Genomic DNA, 27,884 nt, shown 5'->3' with positions numbered 1-27,884 from the left:
TGGAATTGTCCTGATTTTGTAACCTGTAATTCGAATTATCAACTGTATTTACCCCTGGCATTGGGTTTGTTGTTCTTAGCATTAAAAAAAAGAGAGAGAGAGAGAGAGAGAGAGAGAGAGACATTTAAATGCAATATGTAACCTTTAATGTAAATATGGGGGAAATAAGCCTTTGTTTTTAGTTAATAATATATAAAACAATATTACGTTTTAAAAAACAAGAGAGCTATAAACATTTTAATGATTTTATTTATTTTTTTAAATTTAATTTTTATATTATATTTTTACTTATTTTTTCCTGTTTATCCTAATGTAGGCCTACCCCCTATTTGTAAATCTTTAAAAACAATAACTAATGTGACTTACTAAAAAAAGACACATTTCAATGGTCATGGAGAGTAATTAGTAATTCATTTAAGTGAATTCAGGGTGATTGGGACACTTTGCCATTGAGATGAATTGGAAAAAGTGTCCCAATTAACCTGAATTCACCCTATGGATAAAATAGTGTGTCTTATAGGCTACCTGTGTGTCTGATTATTTTGCATTCTATGGTTTTATTCAAATCAGAAGATTTCATGTTCAATATCATTTTATTTCAGTATTTCAATATATAATATTAAATATTTCATTGTTCAGCACTATAGTTGAAATTATAAAAAATAACAAAATATATTATTTTAAAATATATATCTTAATAATAATATGTCACGGAAATGTTCATGATTTCTTGACTTTAGTGCACAAATCAGATTTTCAATAATGAGAATGTAAAAAACGGCCAAAGGTTGAAGACTTTACACACAAAAATGACCTTGAGACAGCAATAGCAAAAATAGTTCAGAAGAATAAAGTTAGTTCAGAGAAAAGCAGCATCATTTGTTTATAGACTGCTATTTGGGTTTATATTGCATTATGTAATACTTCAACATTTTCATTTCAAGTGGCTTAAGTGTCCAAATATGTTTTGAAGCCATGAAGAGTTGTTACTTGCCAGTGCACACACACAAACCACAGCTACTGTATATGCTGCTGTCACGGAACACAGACTGGAGAGAAGGTAAGTGTAAATGAAGACAAGCTTTATTGAACACAGCAGTATGCAAAGGAGTAGAAGTAACGAGTATGGATGGATGACGCAGCAGGAGGATAACTGACGGGTAAGATGCCACACACACACTTTCACAGTCACTGATGAATGTAAAGTTAACACTTTCCTTGTTTGCAGGACGTGATCACAGAGCTGGAGACAGAAGACGAGGAGCTGGAGACTGGAGTCAAGTCACCTTTATTTATATAGTGCTTTTTACAATGCAGATTGTGTCAAAGCAGCTTTACAGTGATAAATGGTATATAATTTTGGCTGCACAGCAGCTCTTAAAGAAAATGCTGTCAATGTAGGAAGATGCAAAGCACTGTTGAATATCAAATGTCAAATGTCAAGTGTCCCCAGCTAAGCAAGCCAAAGGCGACAGCGGCAAGGAACCCAAACTCCAACAGGTGACATCAGGTGGCAAACAGGTGGCAAATAGGTGTTAAAATGGAGAAAAAAACCTTGGGAGAAACCAGGCTTAGTCGGGGGGCCAGTTCTCCTCTGGCAAACAGTGCTTTGTTACGATTCAGGTAGCTATCATAAGCCCGATAGGATCGCAACATTCAAAGTATTTATTCCAGTTCAATCCAGTTCAATCCATCGTATTCATCACGCCGGTATGGACGGTTTGTTGAGGAACTGTGCCACTGGCTGGCGTGTCGATGAGGCCTTCACAATGGATGATCTAGTTGACTCAATCTCTGCTGACACTTCAGGGGTGTGTTGTGGTCGTGTCAAGGCGTAGGTCCTCAATCTCACCTGGATACGGCCTGGATCCGGTTGACTACGGTAAACCTCGGGATAAACAGAAAGACTAATATTAGCGTAGATGCCATTCTTTTTCTGATGTAATGAGTACATCTGGTGTTATAGGAAGTGTTCCCGGTTCCGGCTGACCTAATTTATGCAGCCTAATAATCCTTTAACAAATTTGAAAAAATAAATTGATAATGTGTTATGTGTATGCCAGGTTAAAGAGATGTGTTTTTAGTCTAGATTTAAACTGACAGAGTGTGTCTGCTTCCCGAACAATGCTAGGAAGATTGTTCCAAAGTTTAGGTGCCAAATAGGAGAAGGATCTACCACCTGCAGTTGATTTTGATATTCTAGGTATTATCAGCTGGCCTGAATTCTGAGATCGCAATAGACGTGAAGGACTATAATGCATTAAGAGCTCGCTCAGGTACTGGGGAGCTAAACCATTTAGTGCTTTGTAAGTAATTAGCAAGATTTTAAAATCTATACGATGTTTAACAGGAAGCCAATGCAGTGTTGACAGAACTGGGCTAATATGGTCATACTTCCTAGTTCTAGTAAGAACTCTAGCTGCTGCATTTTGTACGAGCTGTAGTTTGTTTAACAGGCGAGCAGAACAACCACCCAGTAGAGCATTACAGTAATCTAGCCTTGAGGTCATGAACACATGTAATAACTGTTCTGCATTTGTCATTGAGAGCAAATGTCGTAGTTTAGATATATTTTTAAGATGGAAGAATGCGGTTTTACAGATGCTAAAAACATGGCCTTCAAATGAAAGATTGGTATCAAAGAGCACACCCAGGTTCCTAACTGACGACGAAGACTTAACAGAGCAGCCATCAAGTGTTAGACTGTGTTCTAGGTTATTACGTGAAGAAGTTTTTGGTCAAAAATTAGAATCTCTGTTTTTTCTGAATTTAGTAGTAGGAAATTACTGGTCATCCAATTTTTTATATCAGCTATGCATTCCGTTAATTTTGTGAATTGGTAAGTTTCGTCAGTGCGTGAAGAAATATAGAGCTGAGTATCATCAGCGTAACAGTGAAAACTGACACCATGCTTCCTAATGATATCTCCCAAGGGTAGCATGTACAGAGTGAACAGCAATGGTCCTAGTACTGAGCCTTGCGGTACTCCATATTGAACTTGTGATCGATATGACATCTCTTCGTTTACTACTACAAACTGATAACGGTCAGATAAGTATGATTTAAACCATGACAGTGCAATTCCACTAATGCCAACATAATTTTCGAGTCTATTTAAAAGAATATTGTCATCAATAGTGTCAAATGCAGCACTAAGATCCAGTAACACTAATAGAGAGATACAACCACGATCTGATGATAAGAGCAAATCATTTGTAACTCTAATGAGAGCAGTCTCAGTACTATGGTACGGTCTAAATCCTGACTGGAAATCCTCACAGATACTATTTCTTTCTAAAAAAGGAACATAGTTGTGATGATACTGCCTTTTCTAGTATTTTTGACAGAAAAGTGAGATTTGAGATCGGCCTGTAATTGACTAATTCTCTAGGATCAAGTTGTGGTTTTTTAATTAGAGGTTTAATAATAGCCATCTTAAAAGTTTTCGGTATGTATCCTAGTGATAAAGATGAATTAATGATATTAAGAAGAGGATCTATGACCTCTGGAAGCATCTCTTTCAATAGCTTAGTTGGTATAGGGTCTAACATACATGTTGTTGATTTTGATGATTTAACAAATTTAGACAATTCTTCCTCTCCTAAAGCACTAAATGAATTGAATTTTTCCTCAGGGACACTACAATGCACTGTCTGACGCGATACTGTAGTAGATGGTTGCATGGTTATAATTTTCTCTCTAATATTGTCAATCTTGCAAGTAAAGAAGTTCATAAAGTCATTACTGCTGTGCTCTTTGGAAACATCAGAAGTTGAAGCTTTATTTCTTGTTAATTTAGCCACTGTATCAAATAAATACCTAGGGTTGTGCTTATTTTCTTCTAAAAGTTTTGAAAAATAGGCAGATCTAGCAGTTTTTAAGGCCTTTCTGTACTCAATCATTCTCTCTCTCCACAAAATGCGAAAAACTTCTAGTTTTGTTTTCTTCCAGCTGCGCTCCATTTTTCTGGCTGCTACCTTTAGGGCCTGAGTGTGCTCATTGTACCACGGCATTGGATTAATTTCCTTAATCTTTTTTAAACGCAAATGAGCAACTGAGTCTAATGTGCTGGAAAAGACAGAGGCAATAGTTTCTGTTGCAACATCGAGGTCTTCTAAGCTATCTGGTATGCTAAGGCGATGAAACTGATCAGGAAGATTATTTATAAAGCGATCTTTAGTGGTAGAAGTGATGGTTCTACCATATTTATGGCAGGGAGGCAGTTTAGCAGTCTTGACTAAATGTAGTATATACGAGACTAGATAATGATCTGAGATGTCGTCGCTCTGCTGCAGAATTTCAACGGCATCAATATCAATTCCATGTGACAATATTAGATCTAAAGTATGATTACGACAATGAGTGGGTCCTGACACGTGTTGTCTAACTCCAATAGAATTTAGAATGTCTGTAAATGCCAATCCTAATGCGTCTTTTTCATTATCTACATGGATATTAAAATCACCAACAACAAGGACTTTATCTGCAGCTAGTACTAACTCCGATAGAAAATCAGCAAATTCTTTGATAAAGTCTGTATGGTGTCCTGGTGGCCTGTATACAGTAGCCAGCACAAATGTCAACTTACATAATGTTACATAAAGTACCATCACTTCGAAGGAATTATATTTGAAAGATTTTTGACTAATACTGTAAATATTACTATAAATTACAGCAACACCTCCCCCTTTGCCTTTCTGACGAGGATTGTGTCGAAAATAATAACCTTGAGGGCTAGACTCATTTAAAGTAATGTAATCGTCTGATTTTAGCCAAGTTTCTGTCAAACACAGCAAATCCAGATTATTGTCTGTGATAATGTCATTTACAATAAGTGCTTTTGAAGAAAGGGATCTAATATTTAACAACCCAAGCTTTATCATTTGTTTATCAGTATTATCTCTATTTTTTATTTGTTGAACATCAATTAAATTTTTACCATTAAATGGGTTTGGAAGTTTTTTGTTTTTACTAATTCGGGGTACAGACACAGTCTCTATGTGATAATATCTAGGTGTAAGAGTTTCTATGTGTTGGGAATTATCTGACTTCTGTAACGTGAGGCAGCTAGCAGACGGTCGGTTTAGCCAGTATGTCTGCTTCCTGACCTGGACCCCAGTTTGTCATGTTTCAGCTCTAAGACTTTGTGCCATATTACTAGAGAGAAGAGCAGCACCATCCCGGGAGGGATGAATACCATCTCTTTTCAACAGGTCAGGTCTGCCCCAAAAACTTTTCCAATTGTCTATGAAACCTATATTATTCTGCGGACACCACTTAGACAGCTAGCCATTGAGTGATGATAATCTGCTAACTATCTCATCACTCCGACGAACAGGAAGGGGACCAGAGCAGATTACTTTTCCTGACATTGTACTTGCGAGTTCACACACTCTTTAATGTTAATTTTAGTGATCTCCGACTGGCGAAGTCGAACATCATTAGTGCCGACGTGAATAATGATTTTAGAGTATTTACGATTAGCATTAGCCAGCACTTTTAAATTTGCTTTGATGTCAGGTGCTCTGGCTCCTGGCAAACATGTGACTATGGTGGCTGGTGTCTCTATTTTCAAGTTCCGTGTAATAGAATCACCAATAACTAGGGCACTTTCAACAGGATTCTCAGTGGGTGTTTCACTGAGTGGGGAGAACCTGTTTGATGTTCTTATTGGAACAGAAGAGTGGTATTTTCCGCGGCTAGGCCGCCTCATCGTTACCCAAGTGCCCTGCTGCGTGGGCTCTACAGCCGGAACCGAACAATGTACAGAGTTCACTAAGCTAGTCGCATCCAAAACAGTATCTGAAGCCCTTACATTCTTACTATCCTCAATTAAAGTTTGGATGCGTGAGATTCTGAGATTTTCTCTGTCAGCCTGACTATTTCCCTACATTTATGACATGTAAATCCCTCGTCACTGACAGAGAAAGCTATACTGAACATGTGGCAAACAGAACACGATATAACACTAGGAGAGGATGACATGACTCACCGTGTTTGTAGACTGATCCGACTTACCACAGCTGTTTGATGAACGTGTTAAAAAAAAGAAAATGAGCGCGCAAGAGACTGATGACAAGTTAACAAGCTAGCGAGATGCAAACGCGTTGTAATAGCGATTTAGATTCAAAGATTAAAAGCTAGCGACGTCAGATTAATGTGGTAGGCAATATTATATATAAGGTAATGATAATAAAGCAACAATGAATGAAAGTAAGAGATTCAAAAGAGATTCAAAACAAAGCTATACGGAGTTACAGACGCAAACCACTCTGAGCAGCGAGGCAGACAGGAGCAATCGATCAACACCAGAGAAAGGAGATGAAGGAGAATGGAGGCTTGGAATAGGAGACGAACAGCAGGTAAGGAGTCCTTAGGTGAGCAACAATCCAGGGAGCACAACAGGAGGGTCTTTGACGAGACTAGACAAAGAGTGTCTGGAGAGTCCTTATAACTGGTGCAGGTGATGAGTGACAGCTGGTGGTGATCAGTGATTAGATGGTGATTGTGACTGGGTGATTGCAGACGGAGTGCAGGTGAGTAGAAGGAGGGATGATGAGAAATGTAGTTCAGAGTGGATGACAGAGCTGTTGATCGTGACTGGGTGATTGCAGATGGAGTGCAGGTGAGTAGAAGGAGGGATAATGAGAAATGTAGTTCAGAGTGGATGACAGAGCTGTTGATCGTGACTGGGTGATTGCAGATGGAGTGCAGGTGAGTAGAAGGAGGGATAATGAGAAATGTAGTTCAGAGTGGATGACAGAGCTGTTGATCATGACTGGGTGATTGCAGATGGAGTGCAGGTGAGTAGGAGGGATGTTGGGAAATGTAGTTCAGATTGGATGACCGAGCTGGTGACCGTTACAGTACTCCACCTCCCGGTAGGCACATCATTGCGGTGTAGATAGAACAACTGGGGAGGGAGGGCGGGCATCCTGGAGTCTTGACATTAGGGTGAGAGTGGCGGCGCAGCAGGTATGAAGCCTCCGGGGTGTAGCCGGGAGCTTGGGAGGCCAGGGTGGAGCCGAAAACTCGGACGACCAGGGCGAAGCCGGCAACTTAGGCGACCAGGGTGGAGCCGGCAACTCAGGCGACCAGGGCGGATGGGCCTTCGTGGCCCACAGGATCACAGGCTCGGCCACTATGGCCACAGGCATATGCTGGAGCCTGCGCTGGAGCCATATCTGGGCTCCAAGCCATCTCCTCATACTCCACCAATACTCCTAGGGGCACATGCATGGCTGCCATGACGGGACGAGACTCAGGAATGGCAGCCATGACAGGAAGAGACTCTGGAATGGTGGCCATGACAGAACAAGACTCTGGAATGGCCGAGTTTCTGTCACGGAACAGACTGGAGAGATGGTAAGTGTAAATAAAGACAAGCTTTATTGAACACAGCAGTATGCAGAGGAGTAGAAGTAACATGTATGGATGAATGATGCAACAGGAGGATAACTGACGGGTAAGATGCTACACACACACTTTTTACAGTCACTGATGAATGTAAAGTTAACACTTTCCTTTCCTTGTTTGCAGGATGTTATCACAGAGCTGGAGACAGAAGACGGGGAGCTGGAGACTGGAGAAAGTAGACGAAGGAGAATGGAGACTTGGAATAGGAGACAAACAGTGAGTAACAACCCAGGGAGCACAACAGGAGGGTCTTTGACGAGACTAGACAAAGAGTATGGGCAAATTCCAAATGGAAGGGAGCATCCCTATGCCCTACTCCCTTCGAAGGGCAGAGCCCTCCTTGGAGGGAGCAGGGCACTTGCGTGCCATTATGAAGCCGTTTGGAATGCACTTGGAGAAGGGAGAAACCTAATTTCTTCATTATCTTCACCTGGGATGTTCCCATGACAACGCAGCATGGTGTCCCATCAGCTGATTAGCTGTTCTTACGATAGAAATTTCTTATTATTGCTGTTAAAATAGCTGTTGCAAATAAAGATACATTTATATATATTTTAAAATATGTTTTGTGTGTGTGAGTGTATTTCTCTGTTCTCAACTTTAAAACTTGCCATCTCATCTTTGGACAATGCATTACTCAACACATTTCTAAACTATGAAACTTATTTAAACATAACATGACAAAAATGTGTGTAATAACCTATATCACGAAAAAAAAAAAACAGCTTGAATTGCTATGTTTGTTAACTCAAACTCTCCCACCATCTAGCTTTAAAATGAATGAATCACGAGTATTTGCTGGGTCACATGACCATAAATAATAAAATTACTTCCTCAAAGTGACCATCGCATGTACCCTTCGCTAACGGCCTTGTGGAAGGGCCCTTCGTGAAGGGATTCAATTGTTCACTTTTGTTTGGAACACCCCTACAAATGGTGTCCCCTTCTCGAAGTGCCCTTCAAGGGTGCAAAAATGCCATTTGGAATTTGCCGTGTGTGTGTGTGGAGAGTCCTTATAACTGGTGCAGGTGATGAGTGACAGTTGGTGGTGATCAGTGGTTAGATGGTGATTGTGACTGGGTGATTGCAGACGGAGTGCAGGTGAGTAGAAAGAGGGATGATGAGAAATGTGGCTCAGAGTGGATGACAGAGCTGGTGACCGTGACAGCTGCATGGTAAGTTGCATGCGAAGTGCAATGACTGTGACCATTGAGAAAGAGTGAGAACGTGAGAGGGGACAGGAACACTATGAACAGGCTAAAGATCACAGTGTTTGTGTGTGAGAGAGAGGTAGATTAGAGGATAGTGGATAAAGATAAGCTAAAAATCCATTGTGGTTAGACTTTAATCTGTGTGAAGTAACAGATCCACTGAAGTCCAACACCCCACTATACTCATCATGACCATTATAAACACATCCAGAGTGAAGATGAATTAATAAAAATCATGCAATTCTGTCATATGCAACACATTTCTTGTAAAAGCTAGTCACATGTCAAGAGATCCTGTACATTTCATAGGGGTTCAAATCTTACGAAGGTGGCAAATCACTGTAACACACTTTTATTAGACTACACTCTAAAAAAAAGATGGTTCCTTACACATAGTAACAGTTCTAGTTATCTTGAAGAACTCTTTATATGCTGAAATGGTTCTTTGTGTTAGAGTTTAGGGTTCTTTTTTCCCGCCTATTTGTTTTTCAAATCTGTAACTGTCAAAGCCACCTTATTACTGATTTTCTGGAGCTCAGCAGCCATGCAATAGGTTGTTTGCAATCATGTGGTTCTGGTGACGCGCGAAATTAATGTGGAGGGCAAGCAGTGAAAATTAGAATGGAAGAGATGGAAAAAAGTCTTTTCTGTGCTGGTTTAGAAAGGTATAAACAGAAAATCACAACATATGTTGGCCGTGATCTTTATGTTATGAAGAGGAGCGACTTTTCCACTGAATTGAGCGACTTTCCTGCCATCGAGGAGGTAGATATAGAGAATGTGAAGCTGCCGTCACGCCGCGTTCAGTTCTATTCTGGTTTGTTTTTTATCGCGCTGCCTTTCTACTAGTGAAGTTACTGATTAAACCCATTGCCTATCACTTAATAAAATAATCACATAGATAGCTGAGTGTTTTTGAAAGTGCTGTATTTTGTTTTGGTGTAATAATTAACATTACATTTGCGAGTATGACTCTCACCCGGCTTGTGAATGAGTATAACTTGCACACAGCCACTTCAAAACGGTTCAGCTTCTATGGGTTTGATTTTGGTTGTCATTTGTTGAAATAAATACAAAAAAATACAGTGTGTCAGTGTCTGTCATAGACTGTAAAAAAGGGTGTCTGTCCGCTGAATGTGACCCTCCGATTCTCCTCCGTGGTCATGTGGGAAAGTGAATATTTACAAAGACAACATTAAAACTACACTTACATTTAACGTTACACCCTTTCAACAAAGAAATGAATCGACTTCTGTCAGCTTGTTAAACATTTATTTATTTGGACATTTTCTACCATATGATGGCTGAAGCAGCAGCGCGTGACACTGTTCTACAAAACTTAAGTGAAAACACCAAATTATCATTCAATGGGATAAAATAGCTTCTCTTCCCTGCAAACGATACCATGAAGAATGTAGATATTTAACCAAGTCAAAAACAAATAAGGTAAGCAGGTATCCATATTCATTTGAGTATCAGCAGACGCAAAACGCTATAAAAGGCGACAACTTTTAAAGTTATAAAACGATATGAGTTATAAAAAAAACGATATAAGTTATGTAAACTATATAAACACCTTCTGGGTTCTTGATTTTATCGATTTGAGCAACCATAAATGACGCAAAACATACGAATTTTGAGTTTATGATAGGATTCCTATATAGAAAAATCACTCCCTGCCCTCCTGATTCGCGCTGCTGCAATGACGTCATGTGCAAACAACCTATTACGCAGACTGCAAACACACTCTTAACAAGTAAATTATTTCTTTCTTAAAATGTCTATAAATTTTAACTTTCAAGTTGGTTTCCTACCAGTCATGTCTTTTTCTTTTTTTAGTTTAACAGAACATGTAAGTGTGAGCAGCTCTGTTCAGTTAAGGATGCTTATCTTCTCTTCTTCCACTAAGTAAGAGAGATATTGAATTTATGATCCATATATTGTTAGATTTTTTTTAAATTAGTACTTTATATATCACTTTTTTTTTTGCTTTTAACATTGTAAAGGGCTCACATAATGCCCATTTTTGCTAATTTTGGCCTTAATAAACATAACTGTTTTTACAGAAGAGACACACTACAACTGTAAAGATACTAATATAAAATAAACTATCATAAAAAGGTTATTTATAACACCATTGATGACCTATATAGCACTTTCAAAGCATGGTTCTTTATGGATCCTTATAAAAAATGGTTCTATTTAGCACCAAAAAGGGTTCTTTGTTACTAGCTGAAGAACCCTAATTTGGTACTGTTTTGAACCATATTTCTTAAGAGTGTATATGTGAACAATATTACATTAAAAAAAAAAACATTATATATGGTAATGTATTTGTTAAATGGCTGTTCTTGTGATAGCAATGACCATTCTTGAGGTGATGATACACGGGGCAACTTTTTGAGCAATGTTGCCAGGCAATGATTCTTGGGCACTTTCCCATTGAGAATGGGCAACAAATTTCAAAATCTGGATACTTTAGATCGAATTTTTTTGCCCATTCTCAATGGGAAAGTGCCAAAGCAACACCGCTCGGGCAAAGTTGCTCAGAAAGTTGCTCCGTGTATCATCACCTTTACACTCATTCACAAACACACACACACATGCTACATTTTATGAGAAAAGAGAACTTTGCCCTTTGGACTATGCAAAAACAAAAACATGCACTGCATTGGTCAATTCAAGCAATAATTCCAATGAACTTGAAAAGAGTTTTAACCCAAACAAAAATAACATTGAATACATGTTACTCAATTCAGTTTGACAAGATTAGGGAGACGTGTTCAGTCCTTTATGCAAACCACCCATGTAAACAGTGGTATTCTGTTTAATCAGTGGATATCTGTGATGGAAGAGAGTACTTTTCAGTGGATGAGTGGCATGTGTTTTGATGATTAGATCTAGTGGCCTACACATAATTACAGTCTACTTTTGTATTTGTATTACGGGAAACAGCATGCAGTGTAGGCCTATTCAATCTCTTTACTTTGAGTAGCTGTTGGCTCTGCATGTTCTTTGTTGATATCATTAAAATCAACTTTTAGGAATAAATTAGGGAGTCACTCTTAAAAATAAAAGTTCTTTATTGGCATCGATGGTTCCGTGAAGAACTTTTAACATCCATGGAACCTTTCCAGTGCACAAAACGTTCTTTATAGTGGAGGAAGTGTTTTTTAGATTATTAAAATATTCTTCACACTCTTTTAAAAACAGAACTGGAAGGTTCTTTGGGGAACCACAAATGGTTCTTCTATGGCACCTTTTTGGAAACTTTTTTTTTAAAAGAGTGTAACTAAGTCGTGCACAGACTACTGTTTTTCTTTGTCAGTTATAAATGCAATGGTGCTGATGTTTTCTAGGCCTTTGAATGACTGTACCTGATCAGAACTCGACACATGTTGTAATGTGAGAACATTTTGTCAGCAAGATCAATGAAGATATTTAAGGGATAATGTGGTGTTGTGGCTTACGATCAGGAGTAATGTTGCTGGGTTCCCATAAGGCAATTTTTTTGACACATATTGTAAATATAACATATTTTCTGAGTTTTGTTTAAACTTTCATTTTGAAAATATATTACAAAATGTAATTCAGGGGCAAGAACATAAGCAACACTTGTCACGGGTTCAATTCCCAAAGAACTCACATTGAATGTACAGTAGGTTGATGTAGTGTCTGCCAAATGAATAAGTGAAATGTAAATAAGTTGAATAATATTTATAGATTTTCATTTCAAAATATAAGAAAAACATATCAGCACAAATAAATATGAAATATATCCCAAATATTTTTTCATGATATTTTATTTATTTTTTAAACATTTATTTCACATATATGTTTGTAAAATATATACAAAGTAAAAAACATTTTACATATGTTTTACAATATATTATATTCATACATTATTTATATATTTTATATTACATTTTTCTAACTTCTTTTAATAATATATTAGCAATGTTTAGAATATTTTTCTATACTTTAAATCAGGACAAATAATTTAAAATACATAAAAACTGTATACAATGTATTTTTATATACAGTATCTCAAAGAAGTGAGTACACCCCTCACATTTTTGTAAATATTTTATTATATCTTTTCATGTGACAACACTGAAGAAATGACACTTTGCTACAATGTAAAGTAGTGAGTGTACAGCTTGTATAACAGTGTAAATTTGCTGTCCCCTCAAAATAACTCAACACACAGCCATTAATGTCTAAACCCCTGGCCACAAAAGTGAGTACACCCCTAAGTGAAAATGTCCAAATTGGGCCCAATTAGTCATGTTACAAGGTCTCAGGTGTGAATGGGGAGCAGGTGTGTTAAATTTTGGTGTTATCGCTCTCACTCTCTCATACTGGTCACTGGAAGTTCAACATGGCACCTCATGGCAAAGAATTCTCTGAGGATCTGAAAAAAAGAATTGTTGCTCTACATAAAGATGGTGTAGGCTATAAGAAGATTGCCAAGACCCTGAAACTGAGCTGCAGCACGGTGGCCAAGACCATACAGCGGTTTAACAGAACAGGTTCCACTCAGAACAGGCCTCGCCATGGTCGACCAAAGAAGTTGAGTGCACGTGCTCAGCATCATATCCAGAGGTTGTGTTTGGGAAATAGATGTATGAGTGCTGCCACCATTGCTGCAGAGGTTGAAGGGGTGGGGGGGGGGTCAGCCTGTCAGTGCTCACACCATACGCCACACACTGCATCAAATTGGTCTGCATGGCTGTCATCACAGAAGGAAGCCTCTTCTAAAGATGATGCACAAGAAAGCCCACAAACAGTTTGTTGAAGACAAGCAGACTAAGGACATGGATTACTGGAAACATGTCCTGTGGTCTGATGAGACCAAGATAAACTTATTTGGTTCAGATGGTGTCAAGCGTGTGTGGTGGCAACCAGGTGAGGAGTACAAAGACAAGTGTGTCTTGCCTACAGTTAAGCATGGTGGTGGGAGTTTCATGGTCTGGGGCTGCATGAGTGCTGCCGGCACTGGGGAGCTACAGTTCATTGAGGGAACCATGAATGCCAACATGTACTGTGACATACTGAAGCAGAGCATGATCCCCTCCCTTTGGAGACTGGGCTGCAGGGCAATATTCCAACATGATAACCACCCCAAACACACCTCCAAGACGACCACTGCCTTGCTAAAGAAGCTGAGGGTACCTAAACCCTATTGAGCATCTGTGGGGCATCCTCAAACGGAAGGTGGAGGAGCACAAGGTCTCTAACATCCACCAGCTCCGTGATGTCATCATGGAGGAGTGGAAGAGGACTCCAGTGGCAACCTATGAAGCTCCGGTGAACTCCATGCCCAAGAGGGTTAAGGCAGTGCTGGAAAATAATGGTGGCCACACAAAAATTGACACTTTGGGCCCAATTTGGGCATTTTCACTTAGGGGTTTACTCACTTTTGTGGCCAGCGGTTTAGACATTAATGGCTGTGTGTTGAGTTATTTTGAGGGGACAGCAAATTTACATTGTTATATAAGCTGTACACTCACTACTTTACATTGTAGCAAAATATAATTTCTTCAGTGTTGTCACATGAAAAGATATAATAAAATATTTACAAAAATGTGAGGGGTGTACTCACTTCTGTGAGATACTAATATATATATATATATATATATATATTCAGTTTATTCACTATAGTTTAAAAAAATGGTAATAAAATATGGCAAGATCTCAGAGTTAAACTGGGTCAGAAAAAAATTTAATCTTAATTATGTTAGAAAACACTTGGCAAAACATAGTCAGATCAAAGTGTCTGAATAATTTTTGGTCCTAATTTTTTTACAATTTTACTGGTAGTCCACTGTATGAAGAATTTGTGGGTATAATATGTCACAGTTTACTTTATTTTGCTATCCTCACTTACATAAATGAACTATAGTGTCCTGCACCCACTAGTAAAAAAAACAAAACAAAACAAAAAAAACAATATATGTAGTGTCTGAATAATTTTTGGTTTGACTGTGTGTGTGTGTATATATATATATATATATATACATATATATATATATATATATATATATATACATATATATATATATACATATATATATATATATATATATATATTTTATGGCATACATTCAGGTGAAAGCATCGTAAAAAATAAATGACATATTGCTATATTCATTCCTCATTCATACCAATGCTCAGTACAGTATTTACAAAAAAAGCAAACAAACAAAAAATAGGACTTTTATTTTAATTGGCAAAGCAAAGCCTGTTTCCGTAACTCGCTGAAAGATTTTGATTGTTGTCGCCCCCTTTCGGTGACACGAGGAATTATTATTTAACGCTTAATTCACTTTCATTTTCATTTTTTGTGCTGACTAACTGCGACTTCTCGTTGTTTCGTCGATAACTGGATTTCATCTTCTCTTTTCAAACTAAACCCCACGTTACCCAGTGGGATAAGACATTAAACGAGTTTTTCTGCAAACAGGTTCAATAAAGTTTTGCAATAACATAAATCGAAACGACTAATCTGCAAAAATGACTTCCTTAGACATGAGCCCCGCGTCTAAGAAACAGGTAAGCCGCCTATTATAGGCCCGAAACCCAATTTAAAGTCATTTATTACTGTTTACTGAACGAAAATGAGGTATTTTGATTTTAGCTTGCCTATAAACCTCAGCATATATAATGAACGCGTGTTTGTGTTTTAGAGGTTTGACAAACACTTCCTATGTACTTTGCAGGTGGATGGATTCTCCCAAAAAATCACCAAAGAGGTAATTATAAATACATTCAGTCACTCTCTTTCATAGCTTTCTTAGTTTATGCTAAAATACCAGTTATTATAGTTCACACAGTGTATCATACACTATTATAATTGTGAAAAGAAATGAAACATGACAGAAGCATTCCTGAAGCAGTTTGAAGGAGAACCAATATTAATATATTATGATTTTACACTAGTAACAATAACTGTATAGTGAAAGTTTGTTACATCCCGATGTTTAATTATTTTAAACAGGCTGAACAGTTGATCTCAAAAGTCTTCCCTGAGAAAATTGCAGTGATGGACAACATATTACAGGTATGAAGTCATCCAGCAGGTGCATCAAACATTCAGACTCTTTGAATACAGATTATGCTGTGGCTAAGCAATGCTGTTTGTGATTGTATTTATGTTATTATTATTATTATTATTTATTATTTAGGGTTCCTGTAGTCTGAAGGATCTGTCTGTCATCAGGGCTCCTCTGGACATCCCAATCCCAGACCCTGCCAAAGAGGAGCTTAAGAGGAAGAAGAAAGAGGAGGTAATTATAACACATTATTTATTATTAACAAGCCTAATTATTCTTATTATTTCAATAGAGAAAAATGTATCAGGACAAATAAATAACTGAATTGCATCCCAGATACATTTGATTTTTACATACATTTTTTCCCTCATTTATTTCAAATATATATTAGCAATATTTTAGACATTTTCTATATTTTAAAATATATAATATACATAAAAATGTCATACATTTAGATGAAGGCATCATTATCACTAATTATCCACATTAATGAGTTTATAAATCAAGTTAATCACTATATTGCACCTTTAAGCCAGTTTGTGGTTTAGTTTAAGTAACCTATTAGACTTTAATGACATTTTATTCACACAGAAAGAGGCCAAAGAGGGAAAGAAGAGTGGAGAGAAAGGAGAAGATGAGGATGAAGGTAAATGTGTGGATTTTGGAAAATGAAACTGAAAATGTTAGTTGTTCGGTTCTCTTTTCCCTAGACCTGAATTCCCCCAAATGCAATATGACAATGTGTAATTCACAGCATGAACACAGGTTGGCACTGTTAGACTGGTAATGTCATAGAAATAGTGCAGAACCTAATGAAGATTTTAAGATGGGCTGTGTCCAAAATCACATACTCTTTTGAGTAGGTACTTATTTTGAATAAGTAACTTCACGACCACTAAAAAAAGTATGTTCCATATATGTGTGTAGTATGAATGTAATCTGGATGTACTACATTCGCCATGTTGTCATTATTATGTGACCTGCAGCGTCAGTTGCGTTGCTTCACTGCCATTCACAATTCCTCTCCCGTGGCCTCATGGGATAGTAAAGTGTCCATCGAATGCGCACTTTAGAATCTCGCTGGAAGTTGGTTATCTAGGTACTTTTTGCCTACCCTTTTATGAGTACTGTGAATTCGGACGTACTTCTTTTGTCACATATTGTTTTTCGCCTGCTATATAGTAGGGAAGTATGTGATTTCGGATGCAGCCAAAAGCTTCCATCCATCTCTGTCCTTACAAACTAATGTGGCAATTTGGAAAGCACAAATTTAACTGATGATGTTAATTGTGATCTGAAAGGTCCTCCCTGTGGTCCCATCGCCTGCAATGAGACAGTAGAGAAACTCCTCAAGCTCATCAAGCCTGAGATTCAGACTCTAAAGGAGTGTCTTAACACGGTGAGGAAGTGATATCATGTGCTAACTGTGCAGATCTGAACAGTTAAATAAATTATGTTTGTCAAAAAGTTAAACCCATTAACAACAAAAAAAGTTATGATATAATATTCAAATGATATTCAATTTTCACCTTTTTTTTTTCTTTTTTTGATGGATTTGACTTTTTTTTGACAAATGTAATTGCTCAACTGGTTCTATAATACTTTAATTTATTGTTAGTTTTATATTGCATGTAGACTCTGCTGGCATCGAAACGTTTAATAAAGCATTTTGGTAAATTTTTGTTCATTGTGTAACATTATGACACTTTTGTGTAGGTGTCAATGTGGATACAGCTTCAGGTCCCCAAAATTGAAGATGGGAACAACTTTGGAGTTGCTGTACAGGTCAGTTAACCCTATATTGTGACAAAATTAAATATCTTTTTTTTCTCATCTGTAAGTATAGATTTGAATTATGTATTAGGGCTGCATGATATTAAAGAAAAATGTGATAACACGTTAAAGGGATAGCTCACCCAAAAATGAAAATTATCCCATGATTTACTCACCCTCAAGCCATCCTAGGTGTATATGACTATCTTCTTTCAGACTAACAAAATCAGAGTTGCATTAAAAAATATTCTGGCTCTTCCAAGCTTTATAATGCTAGTAAATGGTGCTTGAGATTTTGAAAGTTCATCCATCCATCATAAAAGTAATCCACCCGGCTCCAGGGAGTTAATAAAGGCCTTCTGAAGCGAAGCGATAGGATTTTGTAAGAAAAATATCCATATTTAAAACTTTATAAACTATAATATCTAGCTTCTGACAAACACCCGTACGCAAATCGACTTGCGGCAGAAGTGTAACCTCTGGCATGACGTAGGAGTAGGTGAGAGTAGATGCCTCTCGCCGTTCAAAACAAATAGGGCTGGGCAGCAAACTCAAGCTCCTCTTCTCTTATATCAAAATCCTCCAACATTTCTTTTTAAAAAATTCTCCTTTTAGACTTCTAATTAGTGACCAGTGTTTTGTTTTGCTCTACCCTCTGAGCTTCCGTGTTCGTCAATACGTCATGCGTCAGAGATTACGCTTCGACTTGTGTATGGATGTTTGCCGGAAGCTATTATTAAAACTGTTTACGTTCACTTAAGATGTAACTGACTATGTTTATCTGAAAAATAGCCAATGACTGAAAAATAGCCAATGACATAATTTTGTGTGTGTTTGGTCATATAAGCTGCAAAAGTGAACTGTATTCGGGATCGCGTGTTGTCAGAGACGCGGCTTTCTGTGCAGTACGTTGAGTTCTTTTCTGTGGCTTATTGCGCTTAATCATTTATCTTAATATTAAGTATGTCACGTGTATTCAACAGTCATATGTCCAGTCTATTCTCTGCTATCTGCGTTGACCTAAAACTTTGACTTTTCGTAACTTGAAGTTTTAAACTTGAAGTTTTGAAGTTTTAAAATCATTCAGTTATCGCAAGCCGTTACAATACGCATGCAAAATTGCGCGCAGCCCCAATATTTATTCATAAAATGTCATTTAAAGGATTAGTCCACTTTCAAATAAAAATTTCCTGATAATTTACTCACCCCCATGTCATCCAAGATGTCCATGTCCTTCTTTCTTCAGTCGAAAAGAAATTAAGGCTTTTGATGAAAACATTCCAGGATTATTCTCCTTATAGTGGACTTCAATTGGCCCCAAACGGTTGAAGGTCAAAATTACAGTTTCAGTTTCAAAAAGCTTACGCTGAATGTCCTACACCTTCCCTATTCAACTTACGGAAAAAAACGGAACTGGCGGCGCGTTCGTTACGCAAGTTGAATAGGGAAGGTGTAGGGCATACAGCGTAAATTTTTTGAAGAATACGGAAGGCGGTCTGGTGGAAGCACTTGTACTGAAACTGTAATTTTGATCTTCAACCGTTTGGGGCCAATTGAAGTCCACTATAAGGAGAATAATCCTGGAATGTTTTCATCAAAAACCTTAATTTTTTTTCGACTGAAGAAAGAAGGACATGGACGTCTTGAATGACAGGGGGGTGAGTAAATTATCAGGAAATTTTTATTTGAAAGTGGACTAATACTTTAAGAGGGTTACTTTAAAAAATATCAATATAAAATAAAATGATATCAAGTAACAAATTAATAATATAGTTGTAATGTAAATTATTTTATATACCAAAATGTGTAGGCCTAATGTGTGCAAGTTTTGTACATTTGAGTGAATGACACTAATATGTGCTACTTTATAACTCTGTTTTTTAATTGTTTAATTGTTTTATATTTAACTTCAAATATTAATCATAGTGTTAAATTACATCACCAATGAAACGTTTGGGGTCAGTAATATATATATATAATTTTTTTTTTTTTTTTTTTTTTTTTAAAGCAAGGACGCACTACATTGATCAAATAAGGCAGTACTAAATACACTACAAAAGTACACAACAAAAAATTCAAATAAATGCTAATAATTAAAGAATCCTGAAAAAATGTATTGAGGTTTCTACAAAAATATTAAGCAGCACAACTGTTTTCAACATTGATAATAAGAAATGTTTCTTGAGCAGCAAATCAGCATATTAGAATGATTTCTGAAGGATCATGTGACACTGAAGACAGGAGTAATGATGCTGAAAAATCAGCTTTGCTTTACAGGAACTTAAACATATTGTACTTGAACATATTGATGAGGCTGTGGTACATAAGATAGAAAAGTTGTGGCAATACTCATTTAATAGTTGAATGTTGTGTTAAATTTATGTGTATAAATGCAAAAATCAATGTTCCCACAGGAAAAAGTTTTTGAACTGCTTACCAACACCCGCACCAAGATTGAGGGATTCCAGACACAGATTTCCAAGTAAGAGACCAGACTGCATCATTAACCTCAAGATGGCTCTATTATAAATACATTAATAGTTTATATTTACATTATAGTTTTTTAATGTTTCATATTTTTCACTGTGTTTGTGTTTACTCAGGTACTACAGCGAGAGGGGAGACGCTGTAGCCAAGGCTTCCAAACAGCCACATGTGGTCAGTTTGTGTTAGATTTAGACATTGCTAACCTGCTGAATTAAACCATTGTTTACATGTTTTCAAAAATCTTTGAGCTTCTGATAATTTGATTGTTTTGTTACTTGGCAACAGGGAGATTTCAGGCAGCTTGTCCATGAACTGGATCAGCATCAGTACTGTGAGTTACGCATCGTAGCCCTGGAGATTCGCAACACTTATGTAAGTTCGGTCTTGGTTTACCCTGCATTTCTCAGTTTTAATGCAAGTTGGTGCTTATGTGTTTGGTAAGATGGCTATGACTGATTACATCCATTCTGTTCAACTCTAGGCCATGCTGTATGATGTCATCATCAAGAATTTTGACAAGATTAAGAAGCCCAGAGGGGACTTATCTTCAAAAGCGCTTATCTACTGAGAGCCGCAGCCAATCTGCACTGCAAAGACACACAAACACACACATTTGCTGAAAAGTAAAACATGTCGTATTGAGTTTCACGTCCACAGTCACAATGCATTGACTTGAGCTTCAATTACATCAACAGAATCAACTGTACTAGTTTTTACTCAATAAAGAGTTTAGCTAAATGTGGTATCACTCATGTTTTCATTCATAATGTCACATACAACATTATTTTGATGTAATATCTTGCATATAAATGCTTTACAGTTTGACAAAACAGGGAAATAACTATATATATATATATATATATGTATTTAATTGATTTATATATGTTAAAATTAATACTTTTATTCAGCAAGGTTGCAATAAATTGATCAAAAGTGACAGTAAAGTCATTTATAGTTTTAAAAGATTTCTATTTCAAATAAATGCTGTTCTTTTGAACTTTCTATTAATCAAAGAATCCTGAAAAAAAAGTGGTTTCCACAAAAATATAAGCAGAATACATTAATTATAATAAGAATTAATGTTTATTCCTGAAGGATCATGTGACACTGAAGACTGGAGTAATGATGCTGAAAATTCAGGTTTGCATCACAGAAATAAATTACATATTAAAATATATTCAAATAAAAAGCAGTTATTTCAAATTGTAATATTTATTTCACCGTATTACTGTTTTTACTGTATTTTAGATCAAATAAATGCAGACTTGGTAAGCATAAGAGACTCAAAAAATGTACAATTTACAATAAGGTCTTATTACTTATTTCTTATAATGCATTAACCAACATTAACTAACATTGAGCGATACATTTGTTACTGTATTTATTAGTCTTTGTTAACATATTAGTTAATGAAAATACAACTGTTCATTGTTCATGTTTGCTTAGTTCCATTACATAACGTTTTTTAAAATTTATCAGAAAATGTTGAAATAACACACACACAGATATATGTATGTATATATATATATATATATATATATATATATGTGTGTGTGTGTGTGTATATATATATATATATATATATATATATATATACACATAATTTCTTATTTCCTCAACATGCATGACATATTTACTGCAGTTTTACTTGTGATGTCCAAGTGCAAAGTTTTTGGTCCTCTAAGACAGCACCAGCCGGGCTTTAAAACATACCAGCCCCTATAAAGTCCCTTCCATCCCAGATACCCAAGAGCTCCTCCAACCAGCTGAGAAGGGAACAGTGGGAAGTGCGCTAACAAGCAGAGAATCAGGAAGATCCAGAGACTCATCAACAACACACACAGCATGAAGAGAATCCTCAGCGGCGCCCCCAGAGGCTTTCCTAGAGCCATGCAGGGCCCAAAAACAGCAATTTCCTCAGCAAGAATCAAACAACATAAACTTAGAATCAAGATTTCATCAGACACCTCACATCCCTGCCACTGTAGCCCAGCCTTAAGGCAGGCTGCTTTACCCTTTTCCTCTCTCAGTAGTAATAAGGGGCCTGTATCAGAGTCCAGGAGCTCCCAGGGGTTCCTGCGGACTTCTGTGGTGCTTTGTAATGGCTCAAAACAGCTTCCTGAGGCGTCCACTAGGAAGGAGAGAACACGACGGAACAGTGTCCACAGAGTCCCGGCTACGACGAGCCGAGAGAGGTGACGGACTGAGTGAACGAGAGAGTTACTGATGCAGTATGACAGAAGAAATACAAAAGAGCCACATAATATGCAGGTCCAGCCCCAGCATGAATGCAGGAATACTCTATGAGATCAAAACAACCAGAATCAATCAGACATCTCAGAACACAAACATTACAATTGAAATACAAAAACAATAATAAAGAAATAATTCAAATACATCAATAATAGTAAATAAATAAATAGTAAACTTGTGATAAATAGTAAAATATGTATGTGTGTGTGTGTGTGTGTGTGTGTGTGTGTGTATAGCTCTGGAAAAAATTAAGGACCAATGCAAAATTAGCAGTTTCTCTGGATTTACTATTAATATGTATGTTTGCATAAAATAAACATTATGAACTATAAACTACCTGACAACATTTCTTCCAAATTTCAAATAAAAATATAGCTGCGAGCATCAATTATCGGGGTTCAGGTGCTTTAAGGCCTTTAAACACATGCATAAAAAGGTATTATGTTTTATTTAGGAAGCCTGTAACCATCTCCATCATAGATGGAAAAGACTGTCTACAGCCAATACAGGTAATTTACCATAGGAAATATATGGGTTTTTTTTAAAGCTTTTTAACAGTTATCGAGGTTGAGCCAAAAACTTAGTTCACCAAAGTTGGTTTTTGAAATAATCTCCAATATTTAACAAACAATTTGATGGACAGCGGCAGTCCTAGAGCCAAAGTTGCTCAGAATGAGTTCTACCATGTGGTATGAATGTTGTGGGCGTGTGCGAAAAATCATGTGATATACAATCCTTTACGCATGTGAAAAATGCGAAGGTAGCCGATTTCTTTCGAATTTCTCACAGGCCTCTAGGGCCGTGAGTCAAACAGGCCAAGTGAGTTTCATTCCGATCGGCCTCCGTTAAGCTTGTCTGATATCTGCTCAAATTTCATTGGCTGATGGTGGACATGTTTTTCGAGATAAGAGAATGTCCTTAAAGGCAGTCATGGCACCTTGGACAAAGACACAACATGCCAATTTTCAAGTCAATCATACTTCATGTTGCGCAGTTACAACCATTTTAATTTTTTTTCCATGTTATAGCACCGCCAAGTGGCCAGTCACTGCATCCTTTTTCACGCGACTACACAATGAGCTCTTACACATGCGTACCGACTTTGGTAAAAAAAATTCTCATTCCGTTCACAAGTTTTAGCCATTTTAGTAAAAGTGGCTCCACCCACTTTGAACGTTTTGGAGGCCCTTAGGGAACGTGAATCGAAATCAATTTTTTTTTTTGATAATTATTGACAAGACTGCAGAGAATCTCGCTGCACTGGTTTGGTTCCAATCAGGCTAAAAACCTAGGACTAGTTTCGCAAAAGTAGGTTTTTAAAAAAAAAACAAAATACCTGAATATTTCGACAACCGAATCAGGCATTTGTCTGTCATGAGCCAAGGATTCCAATGATATTGAGCCTACGCCTAAGGGTTTAGGAGTTTTTGTACTTTTGACCGTTGTAGCGTCCCCGTCAGGCCGATCGTGGTGAGCCTTGGTGACATTGTAGACAGTGTGAGTACTACCAGCCCTCAAAGTTTCAAGTCTCTACCACTTACAGTTTGATCTGCCCTGATCACTTTTAGGGGCTGATACTGATCCTTGGGAATTGTAACAATTACAATAGGGTTTCAGCGCTACATGCTTGAACCCCTAAATATCAAATTGGGGAACATTGTCAGAGCAGAAGGAAGCATGTTTTCTTCCAGGATAACCTTATACGTGGCTTGAGTCATGCATCCTTCACAAAGACTCAAAGGATTGTTGTTTCCCACAGGACAATGGTCCATGGCACACAGCCTTGTCAATTAAGGCGTAGATGGAGGACCACCAGATCAAGACCCTGTCATGGCCAGCCCAATCTCAAGACCTGAACCCCACTGAAAACCTCTGGAATGTGATCAAGATGAAGGACACAAGCCGAGCTGCTTGAATTTTGTGCCAGGAGTGGCATAAAGTCACCCAACAGCAATGTGAAAGACTGGTAGAGAGCAAGACTAGACGCATGAAAGCTGTGATTGGAAATCCGGGTTATTGATTTCTGAACTCTTCCTAAATTAAAGTATTTGTATCGTGTTCTTTAAAAATGAATATAAATTTGTTTACTTTGCATTATTTGAGGTCTGAAAACATGGCATCTTTTTGTTATTTTGACCAGTTGTCATTTTCTGCAAATAAATGCTCTATGAAATATGTGTGTGTGTTTTTGTGACATATCAGGACACAAATTTGTATAATGACATGGGTATGACATACACTGTAAAAAGTAATACGCTATATCTACTCCATAAAATTTTGGCAACAGATTACAAGCAATATTATTAATTAAATTCAACAAATAAAATTGAGTTAGAATTAATCACATGAATTCCTTAGTCAACCATTTAAAACGAGTAAAATTTAAGTAAAATTTAAACAAAAATATCTGAATAACAGACTTCAAAGATGAATTAAGAACACTTTGTTTTTTATTGACAACATTGAAGACACCTGATGATAACAAGCAGAATCACTGAAGAAAGGAGAAACATAAGAATAAATAGAAGTTAAATGTTGATGTTGATTTTATTGAAAATGTTTGGTCACTATTATGGTGATCAGTGTTTCATTTAGTTGGCCAGTTTGACTCTTTGCTTTTTATGTCAGTTTGTGGGTTTTTGTAATGTTTGCTAATTTTACACATTTTAAACGGTTGACTTTTAAGAAATTAATTTGATTAATTTTAACTCAATTTTTATATGTTGAATTTAATTAATAATATTGCTTGTAATCTGTTGCTACAATTTTATTGAGTAGATAGAGCATATTACTTTTTACAGTGTAGGTATTACAAGGAGAGGGTGACTTATGAGGACATTACCCCATGTCCCCATTTTTCAAAAGGCTTATAAATCATACAGAATAAGTTGTTTTGAGAAAGTTATGGGTAGATGGGTATGTTTAGGTGTAGAGTTGGCGTAGGGCGATAGAAAATACGGTTTGTACAGTATAAAAACCTTTACGCCTATGGAATGTCCCCACAATTTACAAAAACAAACCTGTGTGTCTGTGTGTGTGAGAGTAAGATATTAAGACTTCCTTAAAATGTATGCACAAATCTAACAAAATTTAGAGAGGTTTGTTTGAAACAAGGAAAGTCTGGAAAAATACTCATTAAGAAAATAAAAGTTTGCATTGCCGCTTCAATATTTTACCATTTAAAATAATTCATATATTCATAATATTAAATATGTTACATTCACATTATTTAAATAAAAATATGGTATCAATTATAGGTTCAATTTGTTAACATTACACATTAACACATTGAAAAATATTACAGCAAGTTTTAAAGTTTAATCTCTACATATATTAATATACATTTTTACATTTCAAGTTAAATTTATGTTATTTGATGTATTATGAATGAACATGAATAGACAATCAACAATATATATTTATATAAGTAACATTAATGAAAATAAATGATTCTTGCATAATTAATGTTCATAAACAGAGCAATTCCAATAGGGTCCTCGCACCATCGGTTTAAATTTAATCTTATCATAAAGTGTTGCTAATAATATTTATAATAGTATGTATTTCTTTAATTATAGAAGAATTAATTTATTTTTATAAGGGAAAAAGTTGATGGAAATTAAAATATCAACTTCACACTTAACAAAATCTGCAATAAGTTCTCATAATTAGGTAATTCCTCAAGATCTTGCCTGTACAGGTAGTGGTTCTTGTTGCCAAATATGCTGTACTTGGATACCCAGAGACTCAGAACAGGTCCAAACAGCACCAGCACAGAGAGGAGGAAGTGAAAATGCCGTCTGAATAACAGATGTCCAAGTATTCCAGCTGTGAAATCAGTAAACAGCATCAGAGCCGAGTACAGAAGCTTGCTGGCAGAGTTATGGATCTTATAAAGTATCTCCTTTAGTCCACAATGATCCATCTTGGTTTGCTCAGGGCAGTACTTCCAGTGCATGTCCAACAAATCCACTAACAGCACAAATTGAGAGAAAGACAGAAATGAGATTGTTCTACCATCTGTCAGCAGTGTTATTAGCTTCCCTTTTGTTTTCACAGCTGAGTTCCACCTGCTGGTTTATGTCACACTTCTCATCATTTACCCTTTCACTCAATGAGTCCCTGACAACATTTTGGTCCCTAACAGCTCCGAACATTCCCATCTTATCAGCTTATACCCCTCACGCATGTGTGTGTGATATAAAGCAGTACAGCAGCATTCCCTTTGTGCTTTAAACTGTATTTAGCCTCTGGAAGTGGGCTCTTTCAAATGCATTATACAATGATGTGTCTGTGATTCAACTAACAGGTTTTCTTTAATCTATAGTATAGATTAAAATAAAGTGCCTTTGGCTCTGGAAAAAAGTAAAACAAAACAAGACAAAACAAAAAGCATAACACGAGACAAAAACCAAAAAATAAAACACAAATCATAAAAAATAAAATCTTAACAAATGTAAGATAAAAGTTAAATAAATATCACTGCTTATTTCTAATCTTATGGTAAAATATTTCTTCACAATGCAGCACTCAAAAAAATGATTTTTGATGCTGTTCACTTTATTTAAACAATTTATTTTGATTCAACACCATTGTATCAGGTTTCTGGTTTAAATGTGATTGATTCATGTTAAATTGACTTGAAACGGTTACTCTTTTACTTAACTTGATTTTTTCATATTGAAATAACATGTTTCAATCAAGTAACCAAACCAGGAGTTAATCAAACAGGACTTTTACTTCCCATCATGCTTTGCAAAGGGGCTGAACTGAGAGAGTAAATGTTGAAATAAAGTGTTATTTTAAGCATTTTTTAGCAAAATTAGAAAATTGAGTGTCTTTTTAATGGTTACTGTTCTATTATGTTGGTATTCAAAAGTTTCTGTTATGTTAATGGTTTTGGGGTTACCAATGTGGAGAAGTGTTGCACTTGTGCTTGGGTTGAGGACCTGCTAACAAAAATTCATTTCACTTTAATAATGAAGTGATCACTATGGTAGTGCTTTGGGTAATGTTTCCCAAAAGCAACACAAGCCTAAGTTGATTCTAGCTGCATTGGTGGAAATGGATCTATGATCAACCTAGAACACCATTATTTGCATAGATCAATTTAAATTCAAATCTAATTGAAACAACAAAATAGATATTCATTAAGTTACCTGTGCTTTGATCAGTTGTAGCCAATCACAGACATATCCAATGAGCACGTGAACACAAAGGCCAGTCACAGTCCAGTCACAACACTCAGAATTAAATGCATATGCCTCACTTTTCGTGACGTTGGTTCAGCTTTGCTTTTTAAATCAGAAGAACGAAATAGCTCAGAAAAACTAAAAAATAACCAATTTTCACTTAATAATAAACATAGAGTACTATTGTTGTTTTCAATGATGTACAACCTGTACATATCTGTTAATATTTAAAAAGAATGTGTTTTAGGGTTTCATGACCCTTTAATGTTTTCTATTTTAATATATTGTAAAATGTAAATGTCTTCTCTGTCACTTTTGATTAATCTCACTGACCCCAAATGTTTGAATGGTAATATATATGTTGAATACATTGATTTTTTTTTTTTTTTTATCTTCACAGATGAAGTTTAGAAAAGAGCATGTACTAAATGTAAAAATGTAAAGCATGTAAATCTGACCTTCTCATAAACTGATTGAAAAAGAATTTTGAATGCATG

The 27,884-nt window shown here is 36.5% G+C and overlaps 2 protein-coding genes across 2 annotated transcripts; one reads left to right on the top strand and one right to left on the bottom strand.

Moving 5' to 3' along the window:
• Positions 1-14,924: 14,924 nt before the first annotated feature.
• On the top strand, positions 14,925-20,680 carry psme1 (proteasome activator subunit 1). The gene is made up of 11 exons (XM_051882846.1): positions 14,925-15,182; positions 15,350-15,382; positions 15,628-15,690; positions 15,815-15,916; positions 16,274-16,328; positions 16,984-17,081; positions 17,399-17,467; positions 19,870-19,937; positions 20,059-20,113; positions 20,228-20,314; positions 20,424-20,680. Exons 1-11 carry the CDS (start codon positions 15,144-15,146, stop codon positions 20,508-20,510), a joined length of 756 nt encoding a protein of 251 aa, XP_051738806.1. The 5' UTR covers positions 14,925-15,143; the 3' UTR covers positions 20,511-20,680.
• On the bottom strand, positions 20,482-27,841 carry LOC127506383 (fat storage-inducing transmembrane protein 1). Its single transcript, XM_051882838.1, has 2 exons — positions 25,888-27,841; positions 20,482-22,243 (listed from the first exon to the last, which is right to left on the bottom strand). Exons 1-2 carry the CDS (start codon positions 26,151-26,153, stop codon positions 21,550-21,552), a joined length of 960 nt encoding a protein of 319 aa, XP_051738798.1. The 5' UTR covers positions 26,154-27,841; the 3' UTR covers positions 20,482-21,549.
• Positions 27,842-27,884: the final 43 nt, after the last annotated feature.

Source organism: Ctenopharyngodon idella, chromosome 23 (assembly GCF_019924925.1).
Source record: "Ctenopharyngodon idella isolate HZGC_01 chromosome 23, HZGC01, whole genome shotgun sequence".
Lineage (NCBI taxonomy): Eukaryota > Metazoa > Chordata > Actinopteri > Cypriniformes > Xenocyprididae > Ctenopharyngodon > Ctenopharyngodon idella.
This window is presented reverse-complemented; position numbering and strand designations above follow the sequence as displayed.

Excerpts from the sequence above, each read along its gene's own strand:
- LOC127506383 (XM_051882838.1), bottom strand. The coding sequence starts at position 26,153 with ATGCACTGGAAGTACTGCCCTGAGCAAACCAAGATGGATCATTGTGGA. Across the intron at positions 22,244-25,887 it reads AAGAACCACTACCTGTACAG|AGTATTCCTGCATTCATGCT; the intron begins GCAAGATCTTGA and ends TTGATCTCATAG.
- psme1 (XM_051882846.1), top strand. The coding sequence starts at position 15,144 with ATGACTTCCTTAGACATGAGCCCCGCGTCTAAGAAACAG. Across the intron at positions 15,383-15,627 it reads CCCAAAAAATCACCAAAGAG|GCTGAACAGTTGATCTCAAA; the intron begins GTAATTATAAAT and ends TATTTTAAACAG. Across the intron at positions 20,315-20,423 it reads TGGAGATTCGCAACACTTAT|GCCATGCTGTATGATGTCAT; the intron begins GTAAGTTCGGTC and ends GTTCAACTCTAG.